Below are 21,118 nucleotides of genomic sequence, written 5' to 3'. Positions count from 1 at the left end.
ACTTGAATTTTGTTTAAGAATATTTAGTGTAATAAGAGCATACCTTTTTTTTTTTTTTTTGAGACAGTCTCGCTCTGTCACCCAGGCTAGAGTGCAGGGCACGATTTTGGCTCACTGCAAGCTCCGCCTCCCGGGTTCGTGCCATTCTCCTGCCTCAGCCTCCCGAGTAGCTGGGACTATAGGTGCCCGCCACCATGCCCGGCTAATTTTTTGTATTTTTAGTAAAGATGAGGTTTCGCTGTGTTAGCCAGGATGGCCTCGATCTCCTGACCTTGTTATCCGCCCGCCTCGGCCTCCCAAAGTGCTGGGATTGCAGGCGTGAGCCACCGCGCCTGGCCAATAATAGCATACTTTTAAAGAGGAATTTAAGAGAAATACATTTTAAAAATATATGTTTATTTTACAACAATATTCACGAAGCATTTTCTCTCTCGTGAATACATGTACACTTAAAAAGCATTGCCCTTGTCCTTCACGAGAGATAGGAAGAGGACATTATGCTATGCATGCAAAAGAAATGTTGAAGAGTTGACTTGTGGCTGTTTCTGTGCTAATATTTTCTACCTTTCCAGGAGTGTTGTTAAATGACGTGTTAAAGATGTAGTTGAATAAGGTAGGCATGCTGGATGCAACTGTAAACCCAGCTACTTGGGAGTCTGAGATGGGCGGATTGCTTGAGCCCAGGAGTTTGAGACCAGCCTGGGCGACATAATAACACCTCATAAATAAATAAATAAATAAATATTAGAAGATGTAGTACTTTCATGAAAATTTAGAATTATTTTGTTTGTGTATTAATGTTAAGCACTGAAAGCAATTAATTGATTACGGGACTTCTTTGAACTTGTACTTTCAATTTTTTATAGTCCCTTTTTTCTTCTATTTTGCAGGGCCTTTGCACTGCTGTTCACTTGGATTGAGCTTGCAGACCTGTTTCTAACACTGAGGATATCTAAGGTATGAATAATGAACAGTCACTTATTTGACAGTTGTGTTTTCTTTTTGTCTCCCTGCACAGGAAGACAGTGACCCGCCCGTTCATGAAAGTCTCAGCATAGAAAATACATTGTGGGCAAGCACCATTGTTGCATCGGGTAAGGAAAGCATTCTCCTCTGAGTGTGGTTGCTCCCGGATAGATGATGCTTTGTTTTGTCCAGGGACTCCAAACAAGTGTTTCTCACAGTGCCCTGAAATCTTTAGGGACCTTGCTAAATGCAGACTCCAGCTCAGTGGGTCTGAGACAGTCCTGGGAGCTTGTGGTGAGGCTTGTGCTGCTCCTCAGACACTGCACGTGGTTTGCAAGGCCCGAGACAGGGAGAGGTGATGCAGCCTTTGTGCAAGAGTATAGGGATATTCTGTTCGTCTTTGACCTGTTTATTGACAAACTTGTCAGTGTTCCTTAATGAGAGACGCTACAGAAGCAGGAATGGGTTGATGTTGATGCTGGTGCCAGTAATGGGGCTTAGCAGCAAGGCGCCCTGGAAGAGAGTGCCCGAAAGGTGATGGCAGCCCGGAATGTGAGGCTAGATTGTCGGAGCTATGTCTTCTCAGCGCTGCCCAATACTGGTAGCCCTTCTCGCCTGGATGCCACTCACTCCCCGATGCATGTGCATGGAGCACCTGTTCTACACCAGGCATGGTGATGTGGTCTGGGGCAAGGCAGTTACAGATCCTGTCCTCAGGGAGCTTATGGCTTTGTGGACAGAGATTAAGAAGGTGATCTAGATAACGTTACTGTGCTAAGTAACACAAACAAGTACAGAATGCCATGGAAATTTTGTAATTAAAGAAGCTTATAGGCCAGACACGGTGGCTCAAGCCTGTAATCCTAGCACTTTGGGAGGCTGAGGCGGGCAGATCACAAGGTCAGGAGATCAAGACCATCTTTGGGAGGCCAAGGCAGGCAGATCAAGAGATCAACCATCCTGGCTAACACGGTGAAACCCCGTCTTTACTAAAAATACAAAATATTAGCCGGGCGTGGTGGCGGCCATGTGTAGTCCCAGCTACTCAGGAGGCTGAAGCAGGAGAATGGCGTGAACCCTGGAGGCAGAGCTTGCAGTGAGCTGAGATGGCGCCACTGCACTCCAGCCTGGGTGACAGAGCGAGACTCTGTCTCACAAAAGAAAATAAGCTTATATAGACCAGGTCTAAGGGCAGCTTTTCTGAAGAAGAAACATCTAAATTAGATTTAAAGAATATGCAGATGTGGCAGGATGAGGCGGGCGGCAGGAACAGTGTGAGGACCATTCCTGCTAGCAGCCTGCTACCAAGAGACAGTACCTTGAAGAAAAGGATCCAAGGGCCAGTGTGCCAGGCCCATGGAGAAGGCAGGTGTCACACAACGGGGCAGCTTTGTGTGCTTGTGTTTAACTGTTGGCCTGCACTATGCAAAACTATACAGCGAACTCCAGGAGAAGTACACATGTTAGCTTTTTGGAGGATAGAATTTGAAAGAGGATTAATCTTATCCTAGTGTTCTGTGTCTTTAAAAAATGCTTGATGGGTATATGACAGTTTTAATAGGTGACAATTCTGTGGGTGTTTGCTGTTATTTATATATAAATTACATCTGTGTATGATATAAATGTTACGTGTGTGTGTGTATGTATAAAGCATACATATATAAATTTCTCAACATACAAAGAGAATAAGGACAGTTTTCCATGAAGAGACTTCAGAGGTGAGCAGGCCAGTTTCTGGGCTCTGTAGGCCTTGAGAAGGAGTTCATGCCAGGAGGATTCTTCCGGGGTGGACACGTGGACCCTGGGCTCTGTAGGGGTCTTCACGCCATGGGCAGGCACATTCAGCCGGGGAAACCTGCCCTCCAGCTGTCTTCATGCTGCTGCCTTGGCATTGCTGAGAGGCATGAGTGTTGCCAGCCTCTCCGCCAGGTGGTGAGTACGGTCAGTGCCGGTCTGGCCTCACGTGAATGGCTGCACTCAGGCGGTGTGTTCCCTCTGCCAGTTACCGTAGAGCCAGGCCACACCGAGACCAGAATGGAGTCCAGCTGTGCCTTCCCCTGAAGCCAGTGTCCTTGAGTGCTCGACTTTCAGTAGTTACACGAAAGCATTTATGATACAGGACTCAGAAGCTGACACATGGGGAGAAAGCTTACATTTTCCATACGTAGTTATTGCAGCCTATTTCTTCCATCTCACGATATTTATTCTTAATTAAGGATCATTCGTGAAGATAGTAATGCTTCTCTTTTTAAAATAAATTTCATCTTTTTTTCCTGGGTGCTGTGTAAACGTGTATTAAATGTTACTGATCCTTAGTACTGTTGATTTGTGGCCCTTCTCCTGAGGGAGACTGAAGTTGCTCGAGCTAAAGGCTTTTGAGACATCCGATACAGTTCCCTGAACCAAGTTTTCTCTCCTGACCTCGGTTCTCTTGATGACCTTGGCAAGTGGACCCGACCAATTGGACGCGAATTAGGCATTGTGACATGCCGGCCCCATCCTGCCCGTTCTGTTCTCTTTGCCATCTAACATGCAGTGTTGTGTCTTCCTAGTGGGCATGAAGATGGCTTTAAAACCATCCACTCGGCCGGGCGCGGTGGCTCACACCTGTAATCCCAGCACTTTGGGAGGCTGAGGCGGGCGGATCACGAGGTCAGGAGGTTGAGACCATCCTGGCTAACGCAGTAAAACCCCGTCTGTACTAAAAAATACAAAATATTAGCCGGGCGCGGTGGCGGCACCTGTAGTCCCAGCTACTCGGGAGGCTGAGGCAGGAGAATGGCGGGAACCCGGGAGGCGGAGCTTGCAGTGAGCTGAGATCCGGCCACTGCACTCCAGCCTGGGAGACAGAGCGAGACTCCGTCTCAAAAAAAAAAAAATCCACTCGAGAAGCTTAATTAAGGTGCCTTTAATGTTAGTTTATATTCGAACATCTTTAAATGTAAGCTTTTTCTTTAATTACAACTCTTTTAGTACATACATATCTTTATTTAAAAGCCTTATTAATGTGAACAGTTACCACATTCTATATATTTACCACACTGCTATGTCCTAAGGAATGTTTGAAAGACTAAGATTTCCAGAGTAACCTAAGCACTCTTGCATTCTTTGTAATTGATTACAAGTTGAGAATTCCTTTTACTCTTATACTTTAAAAGTCGTATCTCAGTTGAATTCAAGTTGACTCTGGAGGGAAGTGAACTTGGCCCTTCCTCCCCGTCCTAGAGTTCTCAGTGCATGGGAACCAGGACTCAGGTTAGACACAGACAGGCGACCCAAGGCAGGACACAGGGAGCCTGCTGTGCTGCCTGAGGTTTCACTTCCCATGTGGATTTAGAACACTTACTCTGTAAAATGCAGAATGGAGTCCTGGAGAACTGTTGTGTTTACTGTCATGATGAGCATAGAAAGGAGTGTTCCTGATTCTCAGCTGTCACAAAACTGGAAGGAAAGCTCGGCTCCCTAAGGCAAGGTTGACAAAAGTGTGACGGGGCCGTCAGAGGGCAATCCCTGGCCATGTGGACGCACACCTGGGTGCGGGTCTCCTTGTCACTCAGTGGGCCAGCTGCGTGATGTCTAGACCTGGGTGCGGGTCTCCTTGTCACTCAGTGGGCCAGCTGCGTGATGTCTAGACCTGGGTGCGGGTCTCCTTGTCACTCAGTGGGCCAGCTGCGTGATGTCTAGACCTGGGTGCGGGTCTCCTTGTCACTCAGTGGGCCAGCTGCGTGATGTCTAGACCTGGGTGCGGGTCTGCTGTGTCTCTGTGTCCCGGCTGTGTGGACTCTAGACCTTGGTTGGGGGTCTCATTTGTACTCTGTGCATCAGTTTGGGTCTAGGTCGTTTACATGCTGGGGCTCAGTTCATGGTCTTCATCAGTTTTCTTGCACTTGGTGTGTGATTGGAGTTGTATATGTAGTGCTCAGTGTCTGCCTTGCTATCATTGGGTCCAGCCCGGGAGCACCTGCCCCAGTGAGCAGTACACACTGGGGTTCTATGGAAATTGGCTCCTGGAGGGCATCTGCGAGTTGGAGTGTGTTCCAGAGGCTGGTGTATGTGGTCCTGCCTGCTTTTGCTAATGGCATCTAGCAGGTTTTGGGTATATAATTGAGGGTCAACAAATACGTTGATTTGTTAATACCTCTGTCTCTCATTAGACACACATGAAATACGTGTTGACTTTTAGTAAGCATTTCACATCGTTTTGATGTTTTAGTTTAAGGCCATTAGTTGTTTTGTTAAAGTGGTCTAGGTTTTATATTTTGTGTTTTTATGTAGTTTTCTGTGAATCATCTTAATTTGAATTTGTGAGGATTGGTTGATTATCTGCAAATTAAACATAATATATCAGTGGTTAAAAATAGCAACTAAAAGTGTTGCAATAGGCCTGTCATTTGAAATATTGAGTGGACTGCTTGTTTTGAAGTGCTGGATTATGTTTTGTGATATAAACTAGAAACGTTTAAATAAAGGAGAGTATCTTTTTCTACAAAATTTGACCTTGTTAGCATTCTTTGTCTTGCTTTGCATCATGGAAGTTATTTGCTTAAAATACAACTGTAGTCAATTAGAAGGTGGTATAATTTTGCATGAAATTTTCTATATAGCATGTAGCAAAGAAGGCATATAATAACTAAGGGAGTAATTATCCTACTCACATGAAATTGTGATTGAACAGAAGTTGGACATAATAGAGTTGGACTGTAGAATGACTTACAGACTGTCCACATAGTAGCCTCTTGGAAGTAGGCTAAGTCTCAAGGGCCCTAGTCACGGGGTCTGTGGAGTGTAGGAGTAAATGTGGTCATATTTTATGCCTCCCTTTTTGGACCCAAAGCATCTGAATATTTTATATTAATTTTTACCTGTAGTCAGTCTGAAGTGTCCAGTTACAGATCAGGCAAATGTAATCCACTGGCTTTGAAGATTAAGTGCTCCTAAATCTTTTTAAATGTTTTCTTGGGATAAATGGAGTTAAATTTTTGATTTAATGATGAATACTGGAGCACCACCATTTTTAGGGTCCTGTTAAGAACTGGTTTGTTGTTGTGGTTGTGGTTTTAATCTACCAACATGATCCTGAACTCAGATCTTTCTGATGTAGAAGTTTCTCCAGTTGGAGCCCGTTGTGAGGGAGGTGGATCTTGATTTTACACTGAAAATATGGGTTAAAGTTTTGGAATTCTCCTGTTTAAGTATTTCATTTACTGAGAAATCTTTGTGACATTTTATATTTGTCATACTCAGTCTCCTGTTCTCTTCTGAGACACAAAATGAGTTGGTCATATTTTGTTGTCCTCTTGTGTCTCATTTTCACAATCCACAGTTAACCCCTTTCCTCTATTTCTTTTTGCCGTGTGTACAGGTTTTACTCAGTCTTTTAGCCTATTCTACTTCATAAGTACATACCCTTTGTCAAAGAGAATGGAAAATGTTCCAGATATTTCTGCACTGATACTATACGTTAGATATTAAAAAGCATGACAGTCAGAAAAATTCATTTAATCTAATTCTACTAAGTAGTCATTTTTCATGAGAATCAAGTGAGAGAATACTTATGAGAGCCTTTAGCAAACTTTAACAGATTATACAAATACTGTACCAGGCCCTCTGTTAAAAATGTATAACGTATGCCTTGTCCTTTATCACATTGAATTTCGGTGCTGTACATTGTAAGGCCACTCTAGAGTCCACTTGGTTCATCAGCCTGCTTTCAGGTCAGGGGTTTCTAGCTTGATTAATTCTTGCAAAGACTTCTCTGAGCATTGCTCATTCTGTTAATGTTAAAAAAATAAGTTAATTTTGCAGTTTGCCTTGTTACATCATTGTGATAATTTAACATTAGTGGGATGTTTATAGTTAGATTTAGTTAAACTAGATTGGAAAAACAGAAAATACTGATCAGGTAATATTTAATATTTAGCTTCACTGATGTAAAGTAATTCTGTGATCTCTTTTTGAAAGCTTTTTATAGTATTGTGTTATTATGTATTTAATATTTCCCTGCAGAGTAAGTATAGTCATCTAATCTCAGAAGTTTGTGTGGATGTAATAATAAAGATGGCATTTGTGCATCGGGGAGCGTGTATTCCAGGTGTGAGCTGGCCTTGCCTTTCATGAACTTTACAAACTGAAGCCTCACACTTTCTCAGTGGCACTCAGTTAAAAGAGAAATATATATAATCCCTGCACACATCCCTGCTGGGGAATACTTCATACCTTCCCCGTTCCTAGATTTTCTAGAGAGGAAGGTGTAAGCTATGTAATATGTACAATATGTTAAATATCAAGGTTCACAAAAAGCCGAGAGTTCGTATCAATCATCTTTACTTCAAAGAGCCTGTTGTATGACACTCTACATTTTACATGTTAAATTAACGTGACATCAAAGAGTTTTTGTGTAATTATTATAGTTAATTCTGTAATGGTAATTGCACATTATGTGTATGTACTTTCTTACCTTAATTGTGTTTCTCACCTTCAAAATTTACAAAAAATTAAGGATGAAAATTAGGAACATAAATAATATATAGCTGTCGTTGCAGAAAGAGACTTCCATGATTTTAATACTGACATTCTAGAGCTAAGTGCCCTTTAGCCTTTGCAATCTATCGGTCATACCAAGGGTTTTTTAAATTCTTTTCTCTTGAATTTAAAAATTATTGTTATCTTTTTGACATGTATAAAAAAGAGTAATAGCTTCTATAAATGCAAAGTCAAATACTGTTTTTTATAATATTTCTATTTTAATTGTATACATTTTGAAATATTAGCAAAGACTGTCACTGATATTTAGTAATACTTTGATCTTTACAGTGGAAATACATTAAAAGAAACTGGTTCAACTGGTACCATCTTTATTTGAAGATCAAAGGACAAGTTTGATCAGTTAAGAATATAGCCTCTTCATTGACCTTCAGTGATAGAACCACCGTTTCAGTAGACAGTAGTGAAAGGCCATTGTCATTGTCTCTGTTGTCAGTGAAAAGAATGTTAGTACATTTCCTAATGTTATATGTAGGTACATTTGTATTGCTTAACAAATCGTTTGACATTTTCAAAGGCCATTTTTAAAGCTGAGATTAGATTTTCTTGAAGTAGCCAAATTAAATACACTGTTGGATAAATTTATATAAAATAGTGTGATAATGCTTTCCATCAAAACAATGAATTAGAAAGTGTTATCTTTTACTCATCTGTAAAGTGTTTCTATAAGGACCACTTTCGTGTTTTTGCAGGTACGGTAATAGGTGTTGTCATTTATACTGGAAAAGAGACTCGAAGTGTAATGAACACATCCAATCCAAAAAATAAGGTAGGCTAGATTGAGGAGCAACTGCCTTAACGATCTTGTTTTTCCTTTCAGCAAGAAAGTCTGCATAGTTCTGAAAGCTCATTCTTTTGGCTTAAAGTAGACTTTCGAAAATGTTGGTGATTTACCATATGAATTCTCTGTGTTTATATAACAACATTCTCATACTGGCGAATTTCCAAAAGTATCATTGCTTGGCTAATCAGTTTTATATGTGTCTTAAATTTTCATGGTTAGATACATAATTTGCCCGTAATTTGACAGTTAATTGTGGCTAATTTCTTATCTTCAGTCTATTTATTTTACAGTTTGCACTCTTTTATGTTGATAGTTCATTTTAAAATAAAGGAATCTATATTAATGTTTTTATAGTATTTAATTTGATGTTATAGTATTAAGCCAGTTTTATTTATTTGCACGTCAGAAGAAGCATATTGAAAGCCAAAGATTAGTTTTAAAGGCTGCTTGATTATATCCTGAATTGATTATATTTCTGAAATTGTTATTTATGCATCCAACATGTGTGTAAAATCATTAACAAAAAGTCTGACTCCTCAGTAGTTGCTATCATCGTGATACCGTATATGAGATGAATTCACGGTATGTGCTAATGTACAGTTAATGAGAAGCTCTTCCTAAGTATTGATTTTACTCATTTTTATTTAAAATGTAATTTGTGTGCATTTAGATGAAACAAAAAATCTTCACATGGATTTATGCCTCACTCTGTGGATAATTAATAGTGAAGGTTATCTTTTGCTGTCTTTTGCTGGAAGTCTTATTACAACACAGTGGAAATCAAATAATTCTTTGAAAAGATAGGCCAAGTGCAGTGGCTCACGCCTCTAATCACAGCACTTTGGGAGGCTGGGACAGGTGAATCACTTGAGGCCAGAAGTTTGAGACCAGCCTGGCCAACATGGTGAAACCGTCTCTACCAGAAATACAAAAATTAGCCCAGCATGGTGATGGGCATCTGTAGTCCCCACTGTTCAGGAGGCTGAAGCAGGAGGATGGCTCAGACTCTGGAGGTGGCGGTTGCAGTGAGCCAAGATCGCACCATTGCACTTCAGCCTGGGCAACAGAGTGAGACTGTGTCTCAAAAAGTTTGGGCAAGATGTATTCCATTTTCTCAGGTGAATGTTATTTTAAAAATGGTTAACTCTTCGAAAATTAGTAACATACCACCAACCGTATAAAGCCCCAGGCCATCTGCGGCAGTAAGTAGAGTGAGGCCTTCTGTGTCGATTGTTTGCTTTTTCACTGGGGCTTGCCTTGAGAATGCCCTTAGCTGTGCACTCGGGAAATCTAGTGTGCATCTCCTGTACCTGACAGAACTCCAGATATCTGTGTGTAACATGTTTGCTAAAGTCAAAGAAAAATGCTGCGTTACTACTGAGTATAAATTCTAATTGTGGTAATGGGGAAAGTTCTCTCTTTAGACTTGCATTGCAGTTTAATTTGCATTTCAAATATATTCAAGTCAGTAATTCTACAATAGTATTAAAATTATTTAAAAATAAATTTTTAAAGTAATCATATATAGAGTTAGAATCACATAAGTATTTATACGTGTTTTCTGGTAAGTGCTATGTTATTTCTTTCATGTGAGCAAAACTAGAACATCTTTTTTTTTTTGGAGATAGAGTCTCACTCTGTCGCCCAGGCTGGAGTGCAGTGGTGTGATCTTGGCACACTGCAGGCCTCCAACTCCTGGGTTCAAGCGATTCTCCTGCCTCAGCCTTGCGAGTAGCTGGGGTTACAGATGAGCACCAGCCCACCTGGCTAATTTTCATATTTTTAGTAGAGACAGGGTTTCACCATGGTGGCTAGGCTGATCTCAAACTCCTGACCTCAAGTGATCTGCCTGCCTCAGCCTGCCAGAGTGCTGGGATTACAGGCGTGAGCCACCGCACCTAACCACAAAACTAGAATATTCTAATGTATGTACAGTTCTAGGATTTTTTTTCCTAAATCTTTTTACTTTTGCATTTATGATATTTGAGGGTAAATTTAATTTTAAATATGAATTTAAAATCTTTAAAGCTACACTGCCTTTTACTGTGACTCCTTTTTTAGCCCACCTTTTTCTTCAGTTCAACTTATTTTCTGTCATTTTTTCCTCAATTCAGTCTCCACTTTATTATTTCTTCTCATCTTATACACCTGTTATTTTTGGCTCGTCAAGCTCTTTACTCAGGGTCTTGGTTCTGAGTTGGAGCGGCCTCTTAGTTTTGCAAGCACGGTTTGGAATGCAGCCCTGGAGCCTCGCTAGTGGGTCTGTGTCCAGGTCTTGGTGCACACTCGTGTGTCACTCAGCCTCTTCACCCTCCCCTCTCTGAAGTGGGGTTGGACTCGCGGGGTTGCTGGGAACAAGGTCATGCTCATCTACACATTGCTCTTAGGAAGGAACTTGCCACGTTGACAGATTCTCAGTAAATGTTACCTAAATTTTTATTTTTCTATAAAATGAATGGTTTTCAGTGGCATCATTTTTCAACCCAACCCCGATTGCCAGTCAAGAAATGGTTGTTTTGTAACGAGTTTGTGCAAGCCACTAGGTTCTGTACTGTCAAGCTACCACATGGCCTAGAAATTCTTCCAGTTTCCACTGTGTGTGCATTCCTTCTCTCCCTCTTCTTTTCTTTTCCCTGTTCCTCTCTTCCTCTTCTCCTTTCTTAAAAAATAGCCTTCTAAATTTGCTTAGTGTTGGCAGAATATACATCATAATTGAAAGGACGTCTTTTGACTTTTACAGAATTGGATTTACTTCTTGCTGCTGACGATGTTAGCTTTTCAACCTGATGTAAAAGTGTTCTTTCAGTGACTGGTATCTTCCTGTTGCTTAATACATGCTCAGTTAGGGATTCATGATAGCAGTTCTAGCTCTGGCTTGGAGAGCATTGACCACCTGGTGGGCACTTTCCTAAAACTTTACCTGCTTTATGTCTTGAATCCACACGACAACTCCCGGGAAGAAGAGGGTTCCCGATTGTAGAGCCGGGGAGATCACAAGGCGTGGAACCGTGACGCGTCTCAAGACAAGCACTCTGATAGTGAAGCTCCTGAGGAGATTTTCCTTAGACTTGGTGTTTAAACATCCAATTAAGGCATAACGTAACAGGGAAATGAAATATAGACTTAAATAGTTCTGAGTGTTAAATGCTAGTTTTACAAGAATAAAATTCAGGACAAGGTTTTCAGCAAGCTACACTGAGCGAAAGGTAACATGTAATTTATCCAGGGAAAGCCTCGGTGTTGATACATGTTGAGTGGAAAAGGATTGTGACACTGGTCTCTGAACAGAGACGGGAAGGTGGAAATTATTATTTATTATTTATTGCTGGTACATTATTTTCTGAAGACGACGTTGTGGTGTTTTGCTTAGTAAACAAGCAAACTTTTGGGCTTCAGAGAAGGCTGGTGCAAACAAAACGGTAAACATGTACAGGGGAAATCTCATCTCATCATTTACCTGAGCTTTGGTGGATTTCTTTAGGTAGCAAAAATGTTTCTAACACTCAGTTCTGACAGCTCTCTGAGTAGAAGCCATATTGGGACATTGATACATTGGAGTTCATTGTCAGCAGAGGAACTGAGCTGGAAATACATATTTTTGAATGAGTAGTGGGGTTATCAGTCAGGATGGGCTGAGTGCTGCTGTGGTAATAAAGTGCCTCACACTCCACAGTGGCTCCCCCAGCGTTGTGTTCCTTGTGTTCTGGGTCCGGCGCAGGCTGGCAGCTCCTGCTTCTTGTCATGTGTTCCCCATGTCCTGGGTCCGGCGCAGGCTGGCAGCTCCTGCTGGTCATGATCCCTCAGGGCCCATCTTGGAAACACATTTCCATGACCACTGGGATAAGAAAATACTGATGTGGCCAATTACATACTGACTGATTCTTAAGGCTTTGCCAGCGAGCAATATGGGTCACATTTCATTGGCCAGAACAATTAAATGGCCTTGGCCAAGTTCAAGGAGTCAGGGAATTGCACTTCTAGCTCATGTGCAGAAGGAGGGAGAATTGGAAACACTTTGTGAGCAGCAACGCCACGAACAAGATTTCCCAGGGCTTTTACTCAATGTACAAAAAAGAGGAACCTTACAGAACCCGGAAGAATACCAATATTTAAGGGATAAGCAGAGGAAGAGAAACCAGGAGAAGAATAATGAATGAGGAAAGCATTTTAGGGAGTGGCTAGTAGTCAACAGTGTGCTGGGGACAGAGAAGGTCATTTGGAGTGAAAAGTGAGAAAGAGGTTAGTAATTTTAGCAACGAGGAAATCTTGGTAAAATTAAAACGGACAGTATGTTTATTAGGGTGGAGCTCAGGTGCAGTCACAGCTGGAGAGCTCTTCCAAGAGTTCAGGGGAAGGAGAGAGTGCTCTGTTGAGGGAGCCAGGTCCAGGGCGAGGGAGAGGAAATTCTGAGCATATTGAGCAGGCAGCCCAAACCATGTTGGCGCCTGTGGTGATGAGAAGTGGACTGATTATACTGTAAGGGAAAAGATTGTGTTGATTTTGTTGTTTTTTTTTCCTGGTGAGAAAAATCCTTATCACAAAACTATTAACGTCTTTAGTCAAAGAATAGAGGGTCTTATAAATAAAAATATTAATTCTATGGAAGAATAAGTTTAGTGGGCATCCAGTAGTAATTTAAACATAAGAGGATAAGATTACTGAAAAGAAAATCATATAGTATTATATGGCCACCACAGGAACTATGACATTACTTCTTTCATTTGTAGAAAATATTTACAGTCAATCAATGTGTCACTCTTTCTGTCTCCCTCCCCTCTTCTCTTTCTTTCTCCTCCCTCTTCTTCCCTCCTTTTTTCTCTCTTTTCCTATCTTCATTACAGTGTGTATAGCAGGACCCTGACAATTCACAAAATTGCTTTACGTTCCTAAGGTTAAAAAATGCTTCAGTAAAGTCTGATACAAGAAAGAAGTTAATTTTAACAACACTTTAGGTAGTGAAATTGATGCAACATGGTAAGACTTTGAGACAGTTCTTGAAGGGATCAAGAAGGACAGGAGCCTAACAGTTTAGGCTCATACCTTGTTGGCAATGTGCAGGACCCAGCTGTTGTTGGGAATCTGTAATTTAAAATGGTGCCAGTAACCAGGGTATGGCTGTTCTGGGTCTGATGTTCAGGAGCCCCAGTGCAGAAGCAGAGATGGGCTGCTGGGCTGGTCCAGAGGTTTGCAGGTGGATGTGTCAGCAGAGAAGGCAGGGACAGCTAGTCGTGATGGTGGATGGCAGGTGAGAGGGCTCCTTATGGACAAGAAGTTTTGGAAGCAGAGTAGTTGTTGGTGGTAAGATTTGGAGTACAGTGATGAAAATGAGTTGTTGAGGTTCGGAGGCTGTTACAGACACTGGATTATCTAAAATTATAAGCTTTTGTATAATACTTTGGAGAGCTTCGTTTCCTTCTTACAGATATTTTCTACCAGGTGCAGTGGTTCACGTCTGTAGTCCTAACATTTAGGGAGGCTGAGGCAGCCAGATTGCTTGAGCCCAGGAGTTCGAGACCAGCCTGGGCAACATGGCGAAACTTGTCTCTACCAAAAAATGCAAAGATTACCTGGGTGTGGTAGCATGTGCCTGTAGTACCAGCTACTCTGGAGGCTGAGGTGGGTGGATCGCCTGAACCCAGGAGTTTGAGGCTGCACTGAGCCATGATTGCACCACTGCACTCCAGCCTGGGCAACAGAATGAGACCCTGTCTCATTAAAAAAAAAAAAATTAATTTTAAAAAAATCTAGCCACTATTGTAGATTGTATGTCAAGGCAAATTGAGCATTATTTCACATTTTCTAGGTTTATCCAGTAATTGATCTTCTAGGGAGACAAGTCTTACACTGTTGCTTGTAGATCTTTTATATAAATTCAATTTAATGAATACCACATTTATTATTTAATCTTCTTTATTCCATGAGAGAGCAGTAAGAAAGAAGAGAGTGCCCTTTTCTTTTCTTTTCTTTTCTTTTCTTTTCTTTTCTTTTCTTTTCTTTTCTTTTCTTTTCTTTTCTTTTCAGCGGGAGCTCTGGGATGTCATGCCCTCTTGCTGGGCCCTGCTGCCTCTGACTCACTCTCGTCGGCCTTTGGGCCTCTTGTGGTGCTTTTGCCTCAGCACCTGCAGCGTCTTCTCCTGTTGCCTTCCACCGTAGGTGTGGCCTAGACTAGGAAGTTCCTGGGATATAATTGCCTTAAAAATCATCCACATAATCCCTGCTACATAGAATGGTTAAGCAAGTAGACATTTTCCAGTGTGTTGCTGTTCCCTGACTCTAGCAGAGGGTGTAAAGCCCATAAGACTGCGTGCCTGAGACCAGGCCTTGAGTCCTTGGTACCTGTTGTTACCATGTGCAAGTCCCAGTGCATCTGCAGAGGCAGCAACACAGAGAGCCCTGGCGCTCCCTGTTGGTCTTAAGCCTCTGATGGGCCCTCACCACCTCTACCACCGACTCCCCTCGAGTCATCCCAGCCCCAGCAGAGGCTTCATGTCCTCCTGCAGGACATGAAGGAGCGTTCTCAGCTCCGTCTGGAAGAGCGCCAGCCTCCCGCAGCCATCTGCTTCCACAGATTCAGCTGATAAGGAGGACTTGCCCCATCTCAGCTGCAGATTCCTGGAGGAATAGCGTGTGATATACTTTCAAAACTGTCAGGCTGGGCGCACTGGCTCGTGCCTGTAATCCCAGCACTTTGGAGCCCAAGGCAGGCGGATCACTTGAGCCCAGGAGTTCGAGGCCAGCCTGGGCAACATGGCAAAACCCCCTCTCTACAAAAAATACACAGATTAGCCAGGTGTGGTGGCATGTGCCTGTAATCCCAGCTACCCGGGAGACTGAGGTTGGAGGATCACCTTAGCACAGGAGGTGGAGGTTGCAGTGAGCTGAGATAATACCACTGCACTGCAGCCTGGGTTACAGAGCCAGACCCTGTCTCAGAACAAAGAAACAAACAGAACTCCACCTATCCTCCCAGTTAAGTTGATGGATGTTAGGTATTTAACCAGTTTTATATAAAGGTGTTTTTTTTACTTTTTTTTAACTTGTCATTCCTCTCATCTAACATCCCCAAATTTCTTTGGCCTTTTTTTTTTTTTGGCCTTTATTTTGGTCATTCTGTTCTTTAAAAAAGCTGCTTTTTTAAAAAGAAAAGAAAAGAAAAACGTATTATGAAAAATTTTAAATGTACAGAAAGCTAAGGAGAAAAACATCACTCAAATCCCTAAACCCTGAGTTCAACAGATGTTTCCTGCTTGCCTGTCCTGTAGTTACGGGTACTGTGCTGCTTTATCCTAAATATGCACTTCTTCCAAAAAATAATTTGTATTTATCTCTTAGTCTTTATCTTTTATTTTTTTAGGCAGGCAGAGACCACCAGCCTGCCCAACATGGTGAAACCCCATCTCTACTAAAAATACAAAGAATTAGCCGGGCGTGGTGGCAGGCGCCTGTAATCCCAGTTACTTGGCAGGCTGAGGCAGGAGAGTTGCTTGAACCCAGTAAGTGGAGGTTGCAGTGAGCTGAGACCACACCACTGCACTCTAGCCTGGGTGACAGAGTAAGACTCCATCTCAAAAAAAAAAAAAAAAGACACTTTGGCTGCTGCCTGAACTCCCTTTCTTATTTCTGTGACGCCTGGTTGTCACCACAGTCTGGGTGAAGTGGTGTGTAGAGGGTGGCCCCATGTAGGCAAGGTCAGCAGCACAGCTGCCTGTATTGATCCCATCCCCTGGAATGGGACCTGAGGACACAACTTCCTGGTTCCCCTCCCTGGACTTTTGAAAAATGCAGCATGTTTTATCCAGACTTGAAGGTAAGAATAAATTCCTTCTGTTTTGATAGATAGAGGAAAATTCTGAGATTAAAAGGAATTCTTAAAGGTGAGGATTAGAATATTTTCCCGCATCCTAGTGCTTATGACAGAGAGATTTAAAAGAAGATGGAGTCTACTCAAAGTTTGAAAATTTTAAGACTAAACAAAAATTTTTATTACTAAGCAATTACTATTATAGTAGTATTTGGTGAAAGTTCAAATTACAAGGACTACAACTTGAGTAATGGACTCGTTTATAAAAGCTAGCCTCAGACGTATTTAATGATATGAGACTTGATTACATTTAAGGGAGAAAAATTCTTGTGGAGGTTAAGGAAAAATCAATTGTGACAGGTTGCCATTTTCATGCCATTCATAATAATCAGTTACTCAGAGCAAGAACATCAAGGATGAAATGATAATACAAATTGCTTCAAGCAGTTATTGTAATCCCTTGGGTATATTGACTTGTGTTTCTGATAAAAAGATGCTTTCAGATGTCTCACTGGCAGAGAGATAGGTGACATGAGCCATTATGTGAATTAGAGCTGGTGCTTGTTATCTGAATACTTGTCGAGACATTTTGAGATCATAGAACAAAATAGAGCCAGCTGTGGTGTACTTTGCAACTTGAAATATCAAAGCAGTTTTGGAGACTAGCTTTCTTGTTTTAAAAAGGATAATTTATTAATATTTTAAAAGTTATATTGATTTATATTAAAGGATTACAATAAAATAACTTAATTTTATCTTGTTGCATACAATCATAGAATCCCTTAATTTTTCTAACAGTTGCCTTCTTGTAATAAAATATTTTAGAGTTTAAATACTTATTTTAAAATGTGACCATGTGCTTCACCAAAGAGCTACATGTTGTAGAATACATTAGTAGTATTGCGGTAAATCAACAGAGATAAAAAGACTCTTGGAATGCTTTTTTTTTTTTTTTTTTGATAACTGTTGTTAATATTCACGAATCATAGTGTTTCAGTTCCTCATCAGGAAAAGATTAACTAGAAAACAAACCCACCATGACCTAATTCCATAGCTTCTAGACTAGACCCAGGGTGGCTCTTCGGGGTACATTAGCACAGCCTTCACTTGCGTAGCCGGCACACTTAGATATGACAGCTGCTCACAATTAGAAGTTGTAGTTCTTCCTCTGTAGTGTGAACATAAACTTATAATTTCAGGAAAGCAGTAAAGAAACAAAATGCCAAGTGTTGAAAAAACAGTCCTACTGATAGCATCTGGGGCATAAGCTCTATCAGAATGTATAGCAGATATCTAAACTAGAAAACTTAGATATTATCCCTAAATTCCCTTTAAATATGAATTTAATTAGAAAACAGGTGCTCCAAATAAAAAACACAAGCATTTTTATTATTTGAAGTAATTGATTTGTATCACAGGAAAGACTTAGCTTTACATAAAGTTCTGATTATTTGTTGCATATTAAATAAGAACTATATTTGACAGTATCTCATCATTTCTAAGCAGCACAGCTAAATTCTCTGCCTTCAGTGTCTGAGTGACCGTTCGGTCCCACAGTCGTAGGGCGGCCACTGTCTTCAGTGTCTGAGTGACTCTTTATTCCTAGGGCATCTTTCTGTCCTCCGCCTCTCCATTGTCCTCACTGCCTCCTGCTACGGCAGCATGAATTCTGCAAGGGCTTCTCAAGCCCTTCAGCTTCCCTCCTTTCTGTCAGCCTCATTCAGAGTCCATAGTGCAGAGTTCAAGCTCCTGTCATTTCTCACCCAGATAGCGACGGCGGCCGCTCTGCCGCCCTCTCCCCCTTCTCCCTCCATCGTGTTTTGCACGTCACAGCCTGAGTCATGTTTATGAAATGTAGGTTTGATATGGTTCATTCTTTGGCTAAAACTGTTCAAAAGATTTCCATTGCTCTGTGGCGAGCCCCAGCATCTTCATTGTGTTCCACGGTTGCTTTACTCTTCATGCGTTTTTCTCAGACTGCTGTCTTCTGCACTCTTGGGGCTTGGCCACAAAGACTTGTCCCCCATCCGTGGCCACCATGATGCATCCTGCCTTTCTGTCTCAGCTCTCAGGAGAGATGTAACAAAATGTGCAGGTAGATGTCGCCTCTTCCACTGAAATGTTGGCTTCTTGACTTTGAGGACTCTGTTTACCTCGGTATTCTGGTGCCCTGCACAGGGTCCATGCTTAGTGAACAATGGTGAACACGAGTCAAGCCATGATAACGGTTTGCTTACGTGCCTCCTCTTCCACGAGACTTCACCTGCCCTGGAGGCAGGAGCTGGGCCTTACCCCTTCTTCTGTCCCATGCTGCTCACCCACAGTAGATGGGGGACAGCCTACACAAGAAGCCAGAAGAGGATTTAAAGAGGACTTGCATGAAAATAATGCACAGTTTGTGTGGGGGAGGTGGACCTATCTTTAATAAAAATGGAAACTTTGCAGTGCTCTACAGGATAAATGCTCTGGTAGTGTAGAGACTGTAGAAGGCTATGAAAGGAGTGCACATTGAACACCCGCTGTGTGTTGGGCCCTGTATACCAGGCACTGACCGGACGCCCGCTCTGCGTCGGGCCCTGTATACCAGGCACTGACCGGACGCCCGCTCTGTGTCGGGCCCTGTATACCAGGCACTGACCGGACGCCCGCTCTGCGTCGGGCCCTGTATACCAGGCACTGACCGGACGCCCGCTCTGCGTCGGGCCCTGTATACCAGGCACTGACCGGACGCCCGCTCTGCGTCGGGCCCTGTATACCAGGCACTGACCGGACGCCCGCTCTGTGTCGGGCCCTGTATACCAGGCACTGACCGGACGCCCGCTCTGCATTGGGCCCTGTATACCAGGCACTGACCGGACGCCCGCTCTGCGTCGGGCCCTGTATACCAGTGGGTTATAACCTGTTACTATCCTTGATTGACCTTTACATTGTCCCCTTTCTGGCGTTTGCAAGCCCTTTAAGCTGGCTTCTCTGTCATATTATCATGAACCCATCATTTTTTAGTATTTTTTATTCCTACTTCCACAGACAGATGTTCCAGACTCATCTTGTACTTTCTTTGCTCCAGCCCTGGGCTTGGCTCTGGGTTCCTTTTAGCAAAAAGTGCTGTTTAGAAGTCAGGTTCTGGGAGCTGGGCTTGCTCATGTGTACTGCGATATGCTGTTTCCAAGTCCTTGCAGTGAACACGCCGTGTGTGTGTGTTAATGCATGGGTGAGTGGAGGGATTGATGACGGAATGGATGGGTGGGCGGGTGGGTGAATACGTATGGGTGGGTGGGTGAGTGGGTGAATCGGATGGATGGGTGGGTGGGTGAGTGGGTGAATCGGATGGATGGGTGGGTGGGTGAGTGGGTGAATCGGATGGATGGGTGGGTGGGTGAGTGGGTGAATCGGATGGATGGGTGGGTGAATCGGATGGATGGGTGGGTGGGTGAGTGGGTGAGTGAGTGGGTAGGTGGGTAGACAAGTATATAAGTGGATGGGTGGATGGATGATGAATCCAGGGGTTTCTTCTATTTTTTGTTCCCACATTGTAACTCCTTCCCTGACAGTAAGAAACCGGTTTATTATTACACTGACTATATTTACTGATTTGAGCAATCCCTTGCCTTACCAGCTGGTGACCCTCTTTACATCCCTCAGCATCTCACCCCAGACTCCCTGACTGTTCTCCTTCCTCACTGCACATGGGCTCCAGCCCAGTACCTGGCTCTGTGCCTTCTCAGGAAGTTTTAACTGCTCTGCCCAGGCATGTGTGTGCACTGTGTTGAGAAAGCAAGACAGCAACACGTGGAAGCGCCTATTCTCTCGTTTTTAAAAATGGTTTCCTTTCTTGAGGGTTAAAATCTCATATTTGTTCACTTTGTATACATTAGCCAAAGCTCATAATGTGATAAGACAAAAACGTTAGGCATTTGATAAATGCTGATTAACTGAACACATGAATTCATCATTGAATCAATGCAGGACATATTAGAGCCACTTAAATCATTAGCCCAAAAAATAGCCTTTTAGATGAGTATGGAATAGTATTTGGCTTCAATTGATTTAAGAGAAATTATCGTCAGAATACCTCAAATTCTCCTCTAGTGATAAATTTTGCTTGATGAGCAGAATTTTTTGCACATCTGCTGTACCAGACTCCTGTGCCCATAGAACAGACAGAATTCACTGTGAGAGAACTTTTATCTTTCCACAGAAAATACTGGATAAATACAGGGGCTGACACAACATTCTTTACATGGACTTCCATCTCCTCAACTTCCGCTGTACCAAACTCCCATTACTGTGAAGCCAAGGGAAAAAATTGCTGAAGGATGCACTACCTTCCTTTCTAAATCTGTTATTCAGTAAACAAAATAATCCCTGTTTAAGGTGATTGCCTGTTGCATCTGTCATTGGTTGGGGATTAGAAATAAACACAGTCTTTAAAGAGATTATAATCAGAAGTGGGAAGTCATAGATACATTTGTCTTCTGTCTCTTTCCCTATATTTTGCACATAGTAAATAATAACTAATGATTTACTTAAGGTGTGACTTGCTGTTCTGGTATCAGATATACTATTTTTGGCTTTTAAAAATTAATTTTCTAAATTAAGTAACCTCAAAGTTAATGAATGGATTGAAGAAGCTGGCCGGGCGTGGTTCGCCTGTAATCTCAGCACTTTGGGAAGTCGAGGCAGGCAGATCAGTTGAGGCCAGGAATTTGAGACCAGCATGGGCAACATGGTGAAATCCTGTCTCTACTAAAAAAAAAAAAAAATTAGGTGGGCGTGGTAGGGCACACCTGTGGTACAAACTACCTGGGAGGCTGAGGTGGGAGGGTCATTTGATCTTCAACCGGAGGTTGAGGTTGTAGTGAGCTGAGATCGTGCCACTACACTCCAGCCTGGGTGACGGTACAAGACCCTGTCTCAAAAAAAAAAAAAAAAAAAAGTAGCAGCTCGGCTACAATTCACACTTATGACTTCTAAGTTGTATAACCAGATTTCTCTTGATATTACTGTTGGTGCTGATGTGAAAT

The 21,118-nt window shown here is 42.3% G+C and overlaps 1 protein-coding gene across 29 annotated transcripts in view; it reads left to right on the top strand.

Moving 5' to 3' along the window:
• ATP9B (ATPase phospholipid transporting 9B (putative)) overlaps window positions 1-21,118 on the top strand; it is a 295,624-nt gene that overhangs the window by 127,247 nt on the left and 147,259 nt on the right. For all 29 annotated transcript variants that reach the window (XR_013408181.1, XM_077974850.1, XM_077974843.1 and 26 more), the window contains 2 exons: window positions 1,019-1,094; window positions 8,202-8,278. Coding sequence is in view for 28 of the 29 variants with exons in the window: in XM_077974850.1 (XP_077830976.1) it covers window positions 1,019-1,094; window positions 8,202-8,278 (153 nt within the window). In the remaining variant the exon portion in view is untranslated. The remainder of the gene's footprint in view (window positions 1-1,018; window positions 1,095-8,201; window positions 8,279-21,118) is intronic.

This window comes from Macaca mulatta, chromosome 18 (genome assembly GCF_049350105.2).
Source record: "Macaca mulatta isolate MMU2019108-1 chromosome 18, T2T-MMU8v2.0, whole genome shotgun sequence".
NCBI classification, from domain to species: domain Eukaryota; kingdom Metazoa; phylum Chordata; class Mammalia; order Primates; family Cercopithecidae; genus Macaca; species Macaca mulatta.
The sequence above is the reverse complement of the archived record's forward strand: the minus strand, read 5'-3'. Positions and strand labels throughout refer to the sequence as shown.